At 44.4% G+C, this 19,333-nt stretch overlaps 1 protein-coding gene across 1 annotated transcript; it reads right to left on the reverse strand.

Annotated features, from left to right (window-relative positions):
- Nucleotides 1–486: 486 nt before the first annotated feature.
- PHR2 (photolyase/blue-light receptor 2) lies at nucleotides 487–17,916 on the reverse strand. The gene is made up of 4 exons (XM_086786612.1): nucleotides 16,702–17,916; nucleotides 1,512–1,744; nucleotides 980–1,072; nucleotides 487–890 (listed from the first exon to the last, which is right to left on the reverse strand). The coding sequence occupies exons 1-4, from the start codon at nucleotides 17,824–17,826 to the stop codon at nucleotides 806–808; spliced, it is 1,536 nt and encodes a 511-aa protein (XP_086642738.1). The 5' UTR covers nucleotides 17,827–17,916; the 3' UTR covers nucleotides 487–805.
- Between the last annotated feature and the right edge of the window lie 1,417 nt (nucleotides 17,917–19,333).

The raw sequence follows: 19,333 nt of genomic DNA on the forward strand, positions 1-19,333 counted from the left end.
TGCGAAAAAGCAAGAGTGAACCTTCTAAAAGCGCTTTTCCCTTCACAAATCTCATGATCCTCCTCGCTGTATCCAAGTCATGCATTCAAGAGAGATCCAAGTAAGGCTCCTTAGGAACGTTGCATAAACTGGCTCACGAGTCCAATTGCATAACTAAGATCCAGTCTAGTGATAGTCGTGTAAATCAAGTTGCTTACCATCTTCTTGTACATAGTAGGGTCCCCAAGTGGCCCTCCAACACCTCAGAAGTAGCAACAAACTCCCAAAACTGAGACTACTTCCTCTGGAGCAAACATCCAGCACCTAACAAAGGCAAAAGACTTTCTTGCTCAAGCTTCGTGCCTACCTCAGACCGCACAATGCTTGCAACCATTACTTTGATTTCACATTCAAGAAAAGCTGAAGGGGCCCTCACCAGATGCATCTCTCTCTTTGTAAAAGGTACAAGCAATATGCATGGTCAACTACATAGAGTAAACCAAATTAGCAGGGAAGAAGGGATGTATCTGCAAGAAACACGAAACCAAAACATACAAGAAAGTTTATGTGCTCGATCCATCTTGGATCAGAACGACTAGAGCTATGAAAAGGCTTTAAAATCACCGATTATATACCCACTCTCTATAATATAGGAAAATTTTCAATTCACAAAAACTAGCTGCAACAAAGGAAAGTCCAAGACTTGAGAACAGCTAAGGAACCCTTAGCAGATGCTACAGAAAGAATCTGGGACAGCTTTGTCAGGAGTCCATATAAATTCTATACAAGCAGCCCAATGGACACCACTTGCTCTCTTGAGCCCAGATTAGACAGGCACCGCAACTGTGCCAGGTGATGCGGTTACAACTTCAGAACCCTGTTTGCTAGCAGCATACTTCCTGGTGATGAACCTGTAAAGAAAAAAGACCCAACATTTAGCCATCTTACATGGGACCTTGTAAACTTCAGTTCCACAGCACCACTGATAATGGCCCAATACCTGAAAAAATCACGCCACAGTAGCTCAAACACAAGCCAGTTCAGTCCATTATCATTTGCAACACACCCTGTTGAGGCAGAGACAGATACAGCGCTGCAAAAAACCCAAAAAAAAGTCTTGAATATGACCCTAGAGTGGAGCACTAATCATAGGCATCAACCAATGAAAGCCCACCATGGTTTATGTGAAAAGATAGTAAATCTCATTCAAACCCATCTTCGACTTTAATTAGCCCCTACCATTGGGCACTGATCCCTCATACGATGAGTATGATACATATGCATAGCGTATGCAGTCTATGCTATGCATGAGGGAGTTGATGGTTTGGGGCTTGCTTCCAAGAAGTCATACATGTCCACTCAAAAAATGCATGAACACAAGGTCCTACCAGCAAGCCCAAAAGCCTTCATTGAAAAAACATGTAAGATCACTTTCCTTGTGCACCAAACACGGTTTCAAGATGTACCCAAGCCTCATGTGATGTGCAGCCACAAAAAACCATTAGAAGTTGCAACAGTTACAAAAACCTTACCTTTTCCCATTGCTCCTTAGGTCTTCAAACATACGTCGTGCTGAGAGACAGCCCATGGCCAACCAAGGTGATATTTTACAAGAGAAGTTCGAGCCATATAGGCTTTCACCACAACCCCCACTTGCAGCCTTGCTGGTGGATTGTTTCATGTGATCCATAGCAAAACTCTTGAGCCTTTGAAGAGCCTCCACCTCCCCTCCAACCAATGTGGAGGTAGCCACAGTTTGTCCATCCTGCACAAATCTTTGATTTCTTAAGTATAAAAGTCGGGGTTGCTTAAGGTTCTGCCTAAACTGCAACATTAGCCAAATGATTACTCTAGTCAACAATATGGACCCTATCTTACACCATGCTAACACTGCCCTTGCATTCCACGATAGCATGACATCTGCATTCCACAAAATGTGATAACCTGATTGCCCCTGAAACTATTGACAGACAGCTAAAACCCCTTGTTATTGGCATATATCAAGGGTTGGCTGACTTCCACGAAAACGCTTACATATGCAACTAACAAAACTGCATCAGGAAAGACTGGAGTGTCACCGTTTTGGGGAGTTATGAGCCTCTTACAGAGTCAAATTTGTGATATGCAATCATTGTAATTACTCGTTCATTCAGTAATATATATTAGGAGTAGGTTAGGTAAAGAGTGTAAGAGAAATAGCAACGGGAAAGTGTGTTTGTGTGGGTGCGTGTGAACACCTCTTGTTAAGAGGGTCATAATGGTTGTAAGCATAACTCTAATAATGTGCCACCTTAGTGGACACTGGCAACTTTGTAGGCAAAAACAGAGTTTTTATATGTTTATCCATTTCAAAGCCAGTGTAGTTTTTTAAAAAACACGATGAGTAAAAACACCTCCATCGTGTTTGTACTCATAAAAGCAAACCTGCCTTTTTTGGTTTCCCACATTTTCTCAGGAGACCTGCCCTTGCATCCTTTTTTTCAACAAAAAACACATGCCTTTTTTTAAAAGGTTTTTTTCTCAAAAACAAATACATGCTTTTTCCAGAAAAAAACACCGGAGTCCTAATATAAAAATGTTTTTGCAAAAAACAAGGTGCTTTTTTCCCATGTTTAGCCTTGCATGTGTGGTGCCCCCTCCTGCTGAATCTGGCCGCCCTGAACAGCACACTGCCCTGCCCTGTCTGCACATTTAAGGGCTGGTACGACTGCCACATCAGCAGGCCATAAAGTACGGCCTGGTCTACTGCACATGTGGGGCTGCACATCTGCTGTCCAGCCCAGGCAACAATCCGCATGAGCCGCTTCTTCATATGTGTGTGCCCCACCTATCACATGGGTGGAACTTACGTACGCTTGCCCTACCACAGCTATGCACACAAACATGAGCATGATTTTTAGGGGACAGACGCTTATTCTGCATCCACCCTCTCTCCACGCACACTTTCTCTCCCTCCTACACTCAGACCACACGATTCAAGCATGCGTGAAAGAAAACAACAAAAAGCACCATACCTTTCCAACCGAGATCAAAACCCTAGCAAATCCACAAGAACGATACCTGGGATTCTCGACATACTTGCAACCATGCATGAGACATGCAAATCTTGCTTTTTCCACTTCTCGTGTTTGATTTGCTCTCATACCAATTGTAAGATCCCCCTCAAGATCTTCCTAAACACGAGCAACAAGATTAGTACCGAATAGAAGAGGTGCAAGGTCCATGTGTGTCGCAGACCACCCCCAAGCCCCTTGGGCTAAGGCATCCGTGGACCATGTCCTAGGCACTAGTTTCCCATTATCCAACCACACCGGTAGAATACAACACAACACGGTAGTCCACATAATAGGCTCACCCCACTTATACAACCAAAGCAATGTCACAATTTGGCCGCCCAAGTGGTCTTCCCCTGTTTCGTGCCAAGGTACAAGAGGCCAATGAGCTTCGTCTTGCCCATACTGAGGCTAGAGCTCACATCACCTAAGGGAGCCCAAACCTCGTGTCACCCGTAGTGTGGCTAGGACGTGGAACCCACTGTCAAAGATCCAAATTTAGGCTCCCCACTGAGCCAATTCTATGCTCAGGAAGACCTACTATTTACAGATCACCAGTGAATAGGTAATTCTTGATTGGATGGTCTCAAGTTGGAATTGAACAAAATCAATTGGGAGACTCTGCAGCAAACAGTTTTTTTTTTTTGTGTTTTGGATTTAGGCATCCTAAGGGACACAAAGGGTTAGCTGCTCTGAATAGCCCGGAGGGAGCCAACTTAGGACAGATCTAGTGTCAGGAGGACTTGGAAGCATTGTTGCTGGCTGACAGCTCCACGACTCCTAAAATAGGAGAAAATGAATAAAATACCCAAAAATGGGTAGAGCCCATGAATACACAATACATTGAGATGCAATAATTCTTATATGAACAATCGGCCAGCTCCTATACTGCACTATAAAAGGAGGCCTCCCATTGTACACTTCATCAATGCCCTTGCACATTTTTCAACATCTCTAGCTGGCTATTGCCATTGTAAAGCCTATTGCTATTATAAAAGGTGATCTTGTCCAAACTCCACAAGCTCTCTCTACTCTCTCTCTTGTTCAATTTATGCTTCCACCTGTGCATTCTCCAACATGGTATCACTCGCCTAGGTTCAGGCTGCTCCATGCTTCTGCAAACTGCTCGTCCTCTTCTACTTTGCTATGCATTTTGCTTCCATAGCTTCTCCAGCTGTAGATCAGTCTCCTACAGTGGCTGCATTTCTGTACCTTGCTGCGTTTTCTAGTCCAGCCACCATCTGCTTACTGTCGGCCAGCCCTCAAGGCTGCGTTTTGCTCTACAGAGGCAGATTGTGAAGTGTTTTGGCTGCGTTTTCTGCTTCAGCATCTGTTTGTAGTTAGTTTCTTCCATGTGGTGTTGCCAGACAAGTGGCTCTACATCTTCTTCTTCCTCCACAAGTCCCTACCCTTTGGGTAGCAGATTCCCGGTGGCTCTAGGACTGTTTTGCTGCTGTCCAGCCTCTTTCTGTCTCAAATTTGGGAGGGGACTGATTGGTTCTGGAGCCTCGCTTCGTTGGAAAGCACTTGAGAGGAGTTTTGGAGAGCTGAGATTTGTGTTCTTTGTTGATGTGGATTTGGCTCCCCCGTGTACAAACAAGGATGACAAGTTGAACGTAACCAACTATGCCCATTGGAAGCTACAAATGCAGATCTGGTTCATCCACAAGGGTTTGTGGGATATTGTTCACGGCAGTGAGAAGAAGACCGAGCGTGCTCAAAACTCTAGGAGGTGCACTCAAGATCAAGAGGATGAATACCTTGTGGAATTACAAGACTGGGAGAATCGGGATTCGAAGGTGCATTCAGTGCTTATGCGGACCATCATAGAGGAGGTTTCACTAGCCGTGCAAACTCTCACCAGTGCTCATCGGGTATGGTCTAGATTGGAGGACCTCTTTGTTCAAGATTCGTCGATGAGGACAATTACCTTGCGAGGGCAACTCTATGGTTTGTTATTCCTTAAAGGCAGTTCTATGCAATCGTTTCTCATGAAAGCCAAAGTTATCCATGACCAGTTACTGGCAATGGGTGCTGCTTTATCCTCTGCTTAGTTGGGTACACTTATCCTCACCAAGCTTCCCCCGGATTATGATGTGATTTCTCGATCTCTGAGGTACCAAGTCACATCCACTCAATTGGACTTTGATAATCTTAGCTCCCTACTCTTGGAGGAGGAGTCCGTCCTCATTTCTCAGAGTAAGATAAAGTTCTGATCAGGCACTTACTTCAGTTCAAAAGAAAGGTCGGAGTCGCTGCTTCTCTTGTGGGAAGAGAGGACATTTGTACAAGGACTGTTTGTCCAAGAAGAAGAACAAGACCAAGGGTAAGTCTTCATCTCAGAAAAGGAACAAAGGCATGACACACAACGATCTCTTCTAGTACCACTTCTAGGGCTCCCAGGGTGCTTCCGGCTCAAGAGGACCCAAATAGTGTACTTCTCTAGTATACATACATTTCCCCCTATGTGCTTCCAGCCAGAGGAGGCTTGTAGGCGGGAGAGGGGACTGATTGCAACTCCACTTACTGGTGCATGGGAACCGTGATTCGGAGTTCCAAGCATTAGACATCTGGCAGGACATGGTTATCTTTTGTGTAGCAGAGATTATGAACTGGATCTGTTCCGAGTTCATTGTTCGAAGATTTTGGGATGTGATGTGTTTTCCATCCACTGTTGGGAATTATGGACGCGGTGTGTCAAACAACTCATCATCTATTCTTGGAGTCCACTGCATACTTGTGTGGGGATTCGTAGCCAAGCAAAGTTCCTTGCTGTTTATGGTGGCATTTTGTTTCGAGGAAACAGGTTGGCCGGTACTCTCTCCAAGGTGATTCCAGTATTTGCAGTGCTGGAGGGTCCATGTTTGCATCTTCATCAACTTATCTTCTTCAGACTCTTGCACACTATGAGCTGCAGAGGGGGTGTTAGAATTAGTGCATCTCATTGTATTGTGTATTTACGGGCTCCTACCCATGTGTGAACACATGCAAACTGATGCAATCGGCCAACAACTGGGTCCTCCTGCCATCACAGGGCAACCTCCCAAGCCATGGAAAAATAGAAAAAAATGGAAAAAAATATAGAGTGGGAAAAATGAGAAAACACCTAATAAGGGCAGGCATACCCACAACAGAGGCCCTGGTGTATATGTATAGACAGGAGATGACTTCTAGCATGATCAGCTTCATCACAGCATTGATAGAGTAGACTTCATCCCAAAATGTGAAGTCTTATATGGTTCTCGCAACCTCTATGTCGGCTCTTGACCGAGAAAGAGCCCATTATTGCATTCAACCAACTGCTTCAAAGGCAAGTTCACTTTGGAAGACCTCTTCATCATGAGAAAGTTATAACCAAAGCGTATCTCCGAGTACTTCAAGAGATCCTTTTTGGGCGATCTCTTGCGAAATTCATTCAAAATAAACTGATGGTTTTGAATGAAGCTTATTATCTCCTTGCCTTTTTGAATGTGTGGATCTACCCATGGCAAGCTGCCAATATCCTTCAGTAAGTTTCTCAAGCAATGAGCAAAGGATGAACTAAATGTGATATGCGGATACCTGTCTTCAAGCTTTAGACCAGTTGCTCTATTTGTTGCCTCACTATCAGCTAAGAACTGAATATCATTCTGTTGAGCCAACTTTCTCAATACCTTGGGCCCACTCTTCCACAAGCTGATCTGCACTCTTTTCAATCCCAGAAGCATCATGTGAAGAAAACGAATCGCATTCTTTCTCGAGAATAAGCAACCATGCCATGAATGGGCCTTTTTTTAGTGTCACTCCGGCCATCTGCAATAAGTGACACACCATTCTTTGCCCAACTTTCATGCACAAATTCCAAAGCACATTCAATTATAACTTTCTCCTTTTGCAACAAGGTGGTGCATAGTCTCGGAGGAAGGAGGCTTGTATGTTGGGCCATACCCTGCAATCTCCTAGACAATTTCAATAAAATATGGGGACTTGGCAACATTGAATGCTACATGATCATGATAAAGAACCTTGCAACCGCTACATCTACCCTCTCTTTCTTGTAGGGATCCTCCCAAGCTGCTCTCAAGGTTTACTGCTTGTCGGAGTGTCATGTGCACGGTGTGCATCTACCGTGTGCTACACGCACACAAGACTAGCTTCGAGGTTTGGGAAGCTTGGAGCTAGGCAGGCTGATTGGCGAGCTCGGCTAGGGATAGACTAACGGACGGGCACCCAAGTATGGACGGACGGGCGCCCAAGTGTGGACACAAGTAGAGAATATGGGCACTGAAGTCGGGCCAGGCATCAAGGCAGCTCCTTGGTGATCTACATCGACATACCATTGTTTTCTAAATGCTGAATTTCATATGCATTGGCATGGAGGATTTGGCAATGGATGTCCGCGAAGCTATGTATTGAATTTCTGCAATAGTAATACAATTTACTCAAGGGAGGGGTCGGCCGTTCCGGCTCATTGTGTCTCTTGTCAATTCAGCAATTTTACTTCTTGTATTTGAGCAAGTGTCCTTCAAATCTTAGTGTATTTCAGTGTATTAATTAGCATTGTGTTCAACCAAGTTACATTGGTATCAGAGCATACGGTTCTCTTTCACTTCTATCGTGAGAGACGATCACCGTGAACACTAGCTATCTCTACACTTAGAACATTATGGACAGCCATACAATGAATGTTGGAGATGCTAACACAAGAGGCAGGGACAATGAAATGCATGAAGGCTTTTAGCAGTTAGGGTTAGGGTTTGGAGGTACTGCAAACAGAAACGTAGAGAGCAGAGAGAGAGAACACGACTCTTGTTGTATTCAGTTGTAATAATGTGAAGTACAATAGCCACATAATGAAGTGACCTAAAAGATGTGTTCGCATGTCCGGCCATAAAGTGTGCCGGGTGGACCAAAACACTTATAAACTGTTATAAGTGAAACTAAGCTAAACGGGGGAAAAAAACCTCCACTAACTGAAGTAAAAAGTGCCCCAGTAATCTACTGATGAGTGCATACATAGCATAAAACCCAACAAACCCCCCTGGAGTGATATGTGATCACTGAACATCATCCACCAAAAGGAAACAAATTCAAAGCAGTGCGGAATGCTTTGAATTTCGGACATGGTAATGCCTTGGTGAAGATGTCTGCCACATTTTGAGCTGTAGGACAGTAGATCAGACTGATATCACCTGCCTGGAGTCTCTCCCGAACAAAATGATAGTGAATCTCAATGTGTTTCGTGCGAGCATGAAACACAGGATTCCTGGCCACAGCAATGGCACTCTGACTATCAGTATAGATAGGTGTAGGCTCCTCCACTGAAATATCCATATCAGTCATGAGACGACGCAGCCAAACACACTCAACAGTAGTAGTGTAGGCTGCTCTGTACTCTGCCTCACAAGACGAAGTGGCCACTGTGATTTGTTTCTTGCTTAGCCAAGAAATGCATGAAGAGCCAAGAAAGAAACAATTTCCACTAGAGTAGAATGTCTGGTATCAAAATCACCAGCCCAATCTGAATCACTGTAAGCGTATAACTGCATGTCACCCCCCTCAGGATAAAGCAATCCAAGAGACAAGGTACCCTGTAAATACCGGAATACACACTTCACAGCTTGCCAATGTGACAATCGCGGACTGTGCATGAATCTGCTCAACTGAGATACGGCATACTCAATATCTAGCCGTGTAGTACACAAGTAAATAAGACACCCAACAGCCTAAGCATATGTAGTGGCATCAAAGGAAATACTGTCATCTTGTAGTGACAGTTTCATCCCAAGCTCCATAGGAGTGCTAATAGGCTTGCAATCCTGAAATTTAAACTTCTCCAGAAGTTTAGCAACATACCAAGATTACAACAATCCAATGCCTCTATTATCCTGCACAAACTGTATGCCCAAATAGTAGTGTACGAGCCCCAAATCAGACATGTCAAATGTCTGTTGCAGTATCTCTTTAAAAGCTGCAATTTTGTCATCATTTGATCCCATGAGCAAGAGATCATCTACATAAAGACTGATGACCAGCAGATCTTTCTCTTCTTTCTTTACATACAAAGTGGCTTCTGATGGACTGTTCACAAATCCTTGAGTGAGTAGGAAAGCATCTATCTTTGCATACCAAGCTCGTGGAGCTTGTTTCAAACCATACAAGGCCTTTTTCAGCCTACATACTTTCCCTTCATGACCATATTCTGCAAAACCTATGGGCTGATATACATAAACTTCCTCCTCGAGGTCCCCATGTAGGAAAGCAGTCTTAATGTCCAACTGGTGAACAACCCAATCACGATGTGCAGCCAATGTAATGACACACCTAAGTGTCGACATACGAGATCCGCATAATCAATGCCCTTCTTCTGTGCATAGCCCTTTGCAACTAGACGGGCTTTGTACTTGTCAATGGATCCATCTGCATGTCTTTTCAACTTATAGACCCACTTAGTACCAATTGCTTTCTTGCCTTTGGGCAGATCAACCAAATCCCATGTTTGATTCCTTTTAATAGAATCAAGCTCATCCTGCATGGCTTTATTCCAATGCACATTGTCTCGTGCATCCACAAATGAATCAAGCTCATCATCATCCTGTAAACTGGCCGCCATAACCATATTCAAATCCATGATGTGCACATGCTCATTGGTCCGTGTCTCCCTACGAGTACGACCAGCAAGAGGACCCTCTAGATGGCTGTCCTGTAATGTCCTCAAATACCATCTAGGTATGTGTCTGACCTGTGGTGCCTGCTGCCCCATATTTGGTTCAGCTTCTGGCTCAATTTGCTGCTGAATTTCTGCACCACCTTCATGATTTGCTGGCTGTCCTGTACCCTCATGAGTTGGATCACCAACTGTGGAATGAAACTCCATAGGTAGTAGACCTTCAAACACATCATTTTCAGCCTGATTTGCATCATAACCAGCCATGGATATTTCTGATTTTTCATCCCGACTAGTGAATATCTTCCTGGATAGTGGGTCATATAACCGGTAGCCCTTGCTCTCACGGCTATACCCAACAAAAATGCATTTTGTGGCTTTATCATCCAACTTTCTCCTCAACTCTTTGGGTATGTGTGCATATGCAAGACACCCAAAAGTACGAAAATGTGATACCGAAGGCTTGCGGCCATGCCAAGCCTCAAAAGGAGTAATGGAAACCAACGCCTTTGTGGGACATCGATTCAAAATATGACAAGCACACATGACAGCTTCCACCCAAAAGATATGTGGTAGCTTCTTTTCCTTTAGCATACATCTGGCCATCTCCATGAGTGACCAATTCTTCCTTTCTGCAACCCCATTCTGTTGTGGAGTATAAGGAGTAGTATACTGATGTTTGATACCTCTACTCTCAAGAAAGAAATTCAACATGTGTGACATATATTCCCCCCTCGGTCAGAACGGAGAGTCTTAACCTTGCATCCTGACTCTGTTTCAGCAAGTGCTACAAAAGCCAAAAATGCATCATATACCTGTGATTTCTGTGTCAACGGATAGACCCAGCATATACAAGAGAAGTCATCAATAAATGTAGCAAAATAGAAGCAACCTCCTAATGACTTCGTCTGCATGGGACCACAAAGATCACTATGTATAAGCTGCAACCTTGCATCCTGACTCTGTTTCAACAAGTGCTACAAAAGCCAAAAATGCATCATATACCTGTGATTTCTGTGTCAACGGATAGACCCAGCATATACGAGAGAAGTCATCAATAAATGTAGCAAAATAGAAGCAACCTCCTAATGACTTCGTCTGCATGGGACCACAAAGATCACTGTGTATAAGCTGCAACCTTGCATCCTGACTCTGTTTCAGCAAGTGCTACAAAAGCCAAAAATGCATCATATACCTGTGATTTCTGTGTCAACGGATAGACCCAGCATATACGAGAGAAGTCATCAATAAATGTAGCAAAATAGAAGCAACCTCCTAATGACTTCGTCTGCATGGGACCACAAAGATCACTGTGTATAAGCTGCAACTTTGTAGTTGCAGCTAGAGCCTGATCACGTGGGAAGGAAAACCGATGCATTTTTCCCAAAATACATCCTTCACATATGTGATCTGGAGGCTTCTCCATAAGAGGTAGATCTGTCAACATGTTATGTCACTGCATAAGCATAAGACTATCAAAAGTTACATGCCCCATGCGAGCATGCCATAACTCCGCATCAACCATAGCTGGAGTAAGAGTGAATGCATTATAAGCAGACTGATCCACTGGCTGAAATGCATCCAACTGATAAAGTCCATGACATAATGTACCAGTAAGCATCAAGGTCAAAGCATTAGCTTTGTCTCTGACCATGCATTTGTCATCATCAAAGTGGACTTGCATACCACAATGTGCTAAAGAAGAAATGGACAACAAATTCTTCTTTATCCTTGGTACATATAAGGCATCTGTAAGGCGAAGAATAGAGCCATCAATGGCTGTGAGCTGAATCTCCCCAATGCCACGAACTGGATATGAAGCATTATTGGCACACTGAACAGTTTCGCCAACAGGGGCAGGGCCTACATGACAAAACAAATCCCTGCGAGATGTGATATGCTTTGAAGCACCACTATCAAAATACCAAGTACATGCATGCTCTGTCATACTGAGTGCCTGTGAAGACCAAGAGGCATCATAGCTGCATGTATAGAAACAGTAATCCCTGTTCTCAACAAAAGAAGCAGTCTCTGGAGGAGCTTTAGAGGCATCATTTACACACATCCCAGATTCCTTTGCCTTCTCTTTGGCAATCCTCTTTCTACACTCTGTGATGTAGTGACCTGGCTTCTTACAGTAATGGCATTTGCCCTTCTTCTTGGGCTATCCATCACCTTTCTTGGTATCATGAGATGAACCACCATCACCTGAATTCTGATTTGAACTCTTTGGCTGAGATTTGCCTTTCCCCTTTTGACCTGTAGTAAATGCTTGTTCAGCACTTGTGTTCATATTCATATTCTTCCTGATTTGTTCTTCTTGTAGCAAGAGAGCAACAAGTTCCTGATTCTTAAGGGGTTCAACAGCATTCCTCATGCTGAGGTTCAAAGAAGTATGAAAGGCCAAGTAAGATCTTGGCAAAGAGTTCAAGATAGTGGACACAAGCTGTGTCTCAGGAATAATCTCATCCACATTGATGAGTTGCTCTCTCAAATCCTGCAGCTTGTTCAAGTGGCTAGACATATCATCTCCTTCATGCATTTTCTGATTTTCCAGCTCTCTTTTCAAAAACGAGATCCGAGCCCCATTACGAGCAGCATACATCTGCTCCAAAGTCACCCATGCATTCCGTGAAGAGCCAGCTGAACGAATATGAGGTATAATAGACCTCTGTACTGACAATGCAATGAGTGACAAGGCTTGTGCATCTCTGGCATCCCATGTCTTCTGAGCATTTGTTCTTTGAACAGGCAATGGCTGACCTGGTGCTTGTACTTGTTGTCCTCGTCCACGAGCACCCCCTTGGGGAGGAGTCTCTGGAGCCAATGGACCTGGACATGGTTCATCACCACTAACAAAATCCCAAAGACCTTTTGCCTGTAAAGCTTACCACAACTGTGATTTTTGTAGGTACAAGTTGACTATAGCTGTGCAGGTACGGATGACTGGACTGCTGTACTGTGCATGTACGGATGACTGGACTATTGTACTGTGCAGGTACGGATGACTGTAGAAAGCAACCTGAAGGTACGATGACTGTACGACGGATGTACAGTGCTGCAGTCGTAGTACTGTACAGAGAGCAGGGCGAGCAGGTACAGTACTGTACATGGCAGAGTACGAAAGAAGACAGGTGCCCGTACTGAATGTACGACTGAAGGCGGCGCTGTCTGTACGGAAGCACTTGTTTGGCTGCCCAGGTGTGTACGGACAGTTGACAGCGAGGACAGCTGGTGGCTGGTGGCAATGGCCTGTACGGACAGTTGACAGCGAGGACAGCTGGTGGCTGGTGGCAATGGCCTGTACGAATGGCTCTGATACCAAATGAAGGCTTTCAGCAGTTAGGGTTCGGGTTTGGAGGTACTGCAAACAGAAACGTAGAGAGCAGAGAGAGAGAACACGACTCTTGTTGTATTCAGTTGTAATAATGTGAAGTACAATAGCCATATAATGAAGTGACCTAAAAGATGCGTTCACATGTCCAGCCATAAAGTGTGCCGAGTGGACCAAAACACTTATACACTGTTATAAGTGAAACTAAGCTAAACTGGGGGAAAAACCTCCACTAACTGAAGTAAAAAGTGCCCCAGTAATCTACTAATGATCACTAGCACTCCTCTGGGTGCATACACAGCATAAAACCCAACAATGCATGCTTCCAATGCTTTACACGATGAGCAAACTCATGTGGTGCACAATAGGGAACATGAATATGTGGGACAGCCGTCCCGTGGCAAAGAGAAGATGCAAGAAGAAGAGTCCATAGTCTTGAGGGCCGAACTTACTCGTATGCAGGCTCTTCTCCATGCACAACAATAAGAATTGAATATCTATCGCCGCGAGGATCCATTGGTACATGATCGTTTGAAGGCCAAGAAAGCTGAATCTTATATGGATCATGCAATGGCAATGATTACTCAAGAGTTGCACATGCAACCGAGGGATGCAGCACGTGCATACTTGGCTCGTACCGAGGATGCCTATGCAGAAAAGGCAACCATTCCACATGTCTTGCAATCCCCACTGGTGCCCGAACAAGAACTTATGCCTAAGAGGATAAATCTCCATGCTATGGGAGAGGAACAATCAGTGACTTCACGCCATGCAGGAATACCTTATGTAGCCCGTGAAGGATACAATGTTTATGGCAGTGGTCAAAATGTATGTCAAATGCCATTGCCGGCTGAAAAGTGCATGCACAACACATGCAACATGGGCTGCAATTTTCTGTTGGTGCATGTATTCCACATATCTCTCATGCCACTCATGCCTTCGAGTGTGCTCATGAGGGAGAAGTTATGACTGAAAATGTATCAATGCATATTGAGGAGCGAGCCATGTCTCATGCTTACAGGGCACATGTATCTATGCCTTATGCATCACCTTTTGGTCCAAAAATGATGCCAGTCACAGGGACTGTCCCAATGGACAAACATGGAGGAAAACATGTTGAGATGCACACACATGCATCAAAGTCTCGTGACTTCAAAGCCGGAGACAAATCTGTGAAGTTTGATACATATCATGGAGAATATGATGCGTCAAAGGCACTTGCTTGTATTGCCCAGTTTGATATTGCTTTTAGTGATGAGGATTTCACTCAGAAATCCATGATCCGGCATGTAAGCATGTTCATGAAAGGCACTGTTGCCCATTGGTGGCTCACGGAGAAGCTCTCACCGAATCCTGTTAGATCATGGAAAGAGTTCAAGGAGAGGTTCTATGCTCAATTCTTGCCTCCCAATGCATTGAATGAGATAACAATGAAGTGGGATTGGGTAAAGCAAAATGAGGGGGAATCGGTAAATGCATATGTACAAAAGTTTTGGAAATTGCTTTTGGAGGTGTCTCCATTTATGCATGTCACCGAGACGCAAAGAAAGAGAAGGTTTCAATCGGAATTGCAACCCGTGTACAAAGCGGGATTACAAATGTATCCTGGTCATACCTTACACCAATTAATCGCAACCGCCACAACCACCGAGCAATTGGAGCTCAAATTGAGTCGATCCAATAAGGCTAAACCCTCATTTCAAGGCAAAGAGAGGGCTGTCCAAAACCTGCAAAATGATGGGCAGCCACCTAAAAGGGACCAAAACCAAGCCAAATCAGGTCCAAAAGCTAAAAATAAGTTTGCTAAAAAGTACCCTTATAAGCCGGCAAACTTTGGTCTTAGTGCTGAGAAGAAGGAGCAATATATGCGTGAAGGCAAATGCTTTACTTGTGGCAGCACTGAGCACATGGTAAGAGCATGCCCAAATAAGAAGAACAAAGCTGAAAATGCTAATGTACTGAAGCCTAATGTGCATATGGTTCCGGATGTGCATGGCAACACTTCACATGATAGCAAAGATAGAGTTGTATGCAAAGCTTGGGGACAACTCAAGAATCAGCCCGCTTTGTTTATGTTTGATGATTGTGCAACGGAGAATCTCATATCCACTCAGATGGCAGCTGCTTTGGGTATTGAAGTGGAGGACATGGGTCCTCAAATTGAAGCAAGGGCTGCCTTTGTTGGTAGAGAAGTGCAGGTCATGCCTATTTTTAGCAAGTTGCGCATACACATTCAAGGCTATGTGGATCATGAGGATTTTCTTGTGGCGCCTTTGAATGGCTGTGATGTATTGCTTGGAAAGCCTTGGCATACACGTATTGATCCGTGCAAGGCTTACAAGACTAACATGATCACCTTTATGCATAAAGGCCGAGAACATGTAATGTTCGAGCCTTGGAAGTGGTGCCAAATAACCAAGGAGCGACAGCAGCACGAAGCAGCATGCAGGTCAAGGACAAACGAACAACAATAGCATGCAGGCAGCAGCAGTCGGGCCATGCAAAAACCTATTAACCTTAACAAAAGCAAGTTTCATATAGTAAGACGCTTTGTACACTTTCCTAATAAATGAAACACGTTCCAAAGCCATGATACATGTATCTGAGGCCTGATGCATGTACAGCACCTCCTGCTTATCTTCAAACATTGTGCACTTCCAAACTTTTGTGAGGCCCATCCTCAAATGGAGTCATGTAATAAATATGGAACAGGAACCAATCCTTTCAATGGTGATAACAACACCACTGATAGAAAAGCTACTGCTGTTCTTACCATTTCAATACTGTTGAATATCAGCGGCAACAGTTTCTGGTATTTCCACCTTTGAAGGCTGAGGCAAGCCTTTAAAACACACCAGTAAATCTATTTTGAATCCAGCTCACACAGCAAACTATCAGGAGAAACTTTGCAAACAATTTGGTAAACTAATGGAAAGGCTGAAAGTAAACAAAGTTCCCCATTTGACATGCCACACCATCGTGGTTGTCTTGGCAGAAAACACTCCCAAAATTCGCCCACTGAGACCACCCTTTCTCAATTCTCTCACATCAAGAAAGTAGTGACTGTGATGTTGCCAGCTAATAGCTGTGTCATAGAGCAATGCACAAAAATTAAAATGTTGCACTCTAGGATCACAACTAAAAGGATGCAATGCATTTTATGTGTTGGCCTTCCAGTCAACTATAAAAATATGAGGCTAGTGTAATATGAAGGTGGAGAAAAGAGAAGTACCAAATGGACACCCAGGATAATGGTACATTGGAAAGTATGTATGTTCCTTGTGAACTGCATGCACTCAATACCTAGGTCATATACAACCTTACTCTATCCAAAGCATTTGCTTAGCAATGTCTTAACTAGCTCAGAGGCTTGGGACATGTGTTGGCAAGATGCATAGCTGATTGTGATAGTAGCAGTTTCGTGCATACCCAATCCACAAGACCGGCAGCCAGGGCCAATAGAAGAAGGCACAACCCATGACATGCTTTTGTTGTAAGTATAGCCTCTACTTACAACAGCTGCACTGGACATTTAATTGCAACAGTCTGCAGCCTCTATTTGGCAACAAATGCACTGCACACATTACAGAATGAAACCTTCAATTGCAAGGGTTTTGTTTGTTTGTTCTTTTTTGGGGGTTTTAGGGATGGGGGGCGGTGTGGGTGTGGGTGTGGGTTAAGCACAGAACCTGCGCAGTCACTGATCTCAAGCCAAGCTCTTGAAGCGTAGGTATGTCTCCAGGTTTCACTCCTCCGCGGGCAGGGAGGCCTTTGAGCTGCTTAGGAGCCTCCAAAGCTTGGCGAACATTGATGCTCTGCACCTTCTCTCGAAATCCACTGTATGTGATGGGCATGTCTTCCAGCTCGAAAGGCAGGTCATCAACATGGAACAATGTGCTGCCCCAAAAATACTTCACATCTACTCCTTCCTCCTGCAGTGCAGCAGACACCTTCTTCTCACACTGCACTTCTTCACATGAAACCTCCTGATGAGCAAAAAGAGCATCTGCTCCAATGCTCTTTGCTAGGGTGACCAAAACCTCTTCTGGTTTTCCAACCCTGACCACAAGGTCTGAACCTCGCTCTCTGAGATTCTCTCTCAGAACGGAAACGCATTCAAGAAGAAACTTAGCACGGTAAGGGCCTGTTTTATCGAAACCTGATGAAGACTTGCCGTAATCACGAGGGTCGAAGCAGTAGACGGGCAGCACAGACAGTGACTCCTTGGATGCAGAAGCAAGGGCTTCATTGTCATGACAGCGAAGGTCATTGCGAAACCAAACTATGGACGCTCGGCGCATCGCCGCTCCATTGCTAGGGTCTCTGAAACTGTTATTTCTTTCCGGAAGCCTCTGATAGTCTGGAAAAGCTGTGGAGCTTTTCCTGGCTCCTGCAGCAGGTAGGGTTAGAGCCATGTCTGCTGCAACAGCAGCTGCAGTGATGGCCGGCATCAAGGGGCTGGGGCTGATGCTTTTCTTTTGGGAAGGGAAGGCAATGGCAGATTTAGCACTGTTGCGGGAACCAGGGTTAGGGTTAGGTTTAGGGCTGAAGTTTGGAAGAAAAGTTGGGGAGATAACAGGGCCCAAGGCAAGGGAGAGGGTAGCAAAAGCAGGGGTATGATGGGAGGGACGATGTTGCTCCTGTTGCGTGCTGTGTTGCACTTGCTCTTGCTTTGCAGAGAAAGATGCAAGGTTATCTGTCTCCTGCGCAACGAGTGTGGAAGAGAGGAGACGAGTAGGGCAAGGGGAGGACGCAGCAGCCATGCTCGTATTGTGGTCCATGACAAGCTCGAGGTCTTTGAACGGACTCCCCATGGCGATATACAGCAGGAGAGCTCGCTCAATTTCTGCCTACTCTCCCAGGTAGCTTCTTTTTTTAAAGCTTGGATAACCACCACCCATTTTTGCACTCATCTCTCTTACCCCCTTCTAAGTTCTTACCATACCACGTGGCATCACCTTGGTACAGGATTAACTTCAACCCTACCTCCCTCCACTTGGGCAAAGGAGGTGGGACTATTTCAAAATAACCACTCCTCCTGGAAGTGTGAGGAGGAGCCAAATCTCACATCTTCCAATGCAATTTTGAATTTGAATCTAAGAAGATCTCATCTCACATCTTTCAATGAAATCTTTGTTGCTAAGTGTAAGAAGAGAGAGGGAGTGTGTGCATGTGTGTGTGTGTGTGTGTGTGTGAGAGAGAGAGAGAGAGAGAGAGAGAGAGCAGGTGTGTATATGTGTGTGCATGTGAGAGAGAGAGAGAGAGAGAGAGTTTCAACATTTGAGAGTGTGTGTACGTGACAGAGAGAGGGAGAGGGCATGTGTGTGTGTGTGTGTGTGTGTGTGAGAGAGAGAGAGAGAGAGAGAGAGAGAGAGAGAGATGGTTGTAGAGAGGGAATAGTTCTTTTCTGGAACCTTGGTCGGCCGCAGCAACGCGCGGGTGCAATACTAGTAATACTAGTGGGCAACCCCTGCTTCTCACGTCTTTTGAGATTCCAAATTCAAAATTCTACCCAAACCTCTTCCTTCCTTTCCAGAACCTTCGAATTCTTGCCACGTGGCAGTTTTGTGAAACTCTTCCTTAAGATAATATATAGAGAAGAGATGTTCCCTAAACTAGTGGCGAGACTTGTCTCTGACGGGTTGAGCTAAGCACACCATTAAAAAAGACAACTTTGTGAAGAAGACAACCCGTCCTCCGAACGTGAGAGGTTTGGATACCATAGAGTAGGCCGCCTTAAATTTAAAGACTATTTTGGCAGTCTCTCTCTCTCTCTCTCTCTCTCTCTCTCTCTCTCTCGTGTTTATACATGCACACAAAATCTCTATGCTTATGCGAAAGCTATTGATTGGCCAAAATATACACGCACATATATAAATATATATACATGCAATTCTTTCTTTCTTTTCAAAAAGAAAGATATATATAAATATATATACATGCAATTCTTTCTTTCTTTTCAGAAAGGATAACTTTATTATTAATATCATTTAATTACAAAAGAGATATGATTTATCACATGTGGTCAACGGGCTAGGGACTGATGAGTAGCTGCCTAGCAGAATCCAGTAGGGCCAATGAGTACTTTTAGTTATTCTACAAACGTTTCTTTCTTCCATTCAGAGCACTGCATATGAGGGCAACGTCTGAAAACAAGCTGATTTCGGGCTAGCCAGATCTGTTTGCAGGACTGTGTATCTGACCCAAGGCCAGATGCTAATGCCAGATTAAGAAAAGTGACGTCCCCAAGCAAAGCGTGCTTCCATGCAAAATAATGATGTGTGTCCATGTTGTCCAGCCGCTTCCTTGTTCCTCTCTATA

The sequence above is a fragment of the Cibotium barometz genome, chromosome 49, assembly GCF_041138505.1.
Source record: "Cibotium barometz isolate CiBa-2024 chromosome 49, ASM4113850v1, whole genome shotgun sequence".
NCBI lineage: Eukaryota > Viridiplantae > Streptophyta > Polypodiopsida > Cyatheales > Cibotiaceae > Cibotium > Cibotium barometz.

Bases quoted from the DNA above. Each gene is read 5' to 3' on its own strand.
- PHR2 (XM_086786612.1), bottom strand. From the start codon at position 17,826: ATGGGGAGTCCGTTCAAAGACCTCGAGCTTGTCATGGACCACAATACG. The intron at 1,073-1,511 runs GTAAGGTTTTTG...GGTTTTTTGCAG, and splicing joins CTAAGGAGCAATGGGAAAAG to CGCTGTATCTGTCTCTGCCT. The intron at 891-979 runs GTATTGGGCCAT...TTTTCTTTACAG, and splicing joins CTGTGGCGTGATTTTTTCAG to GTTCATCACCAGGAAGTATG.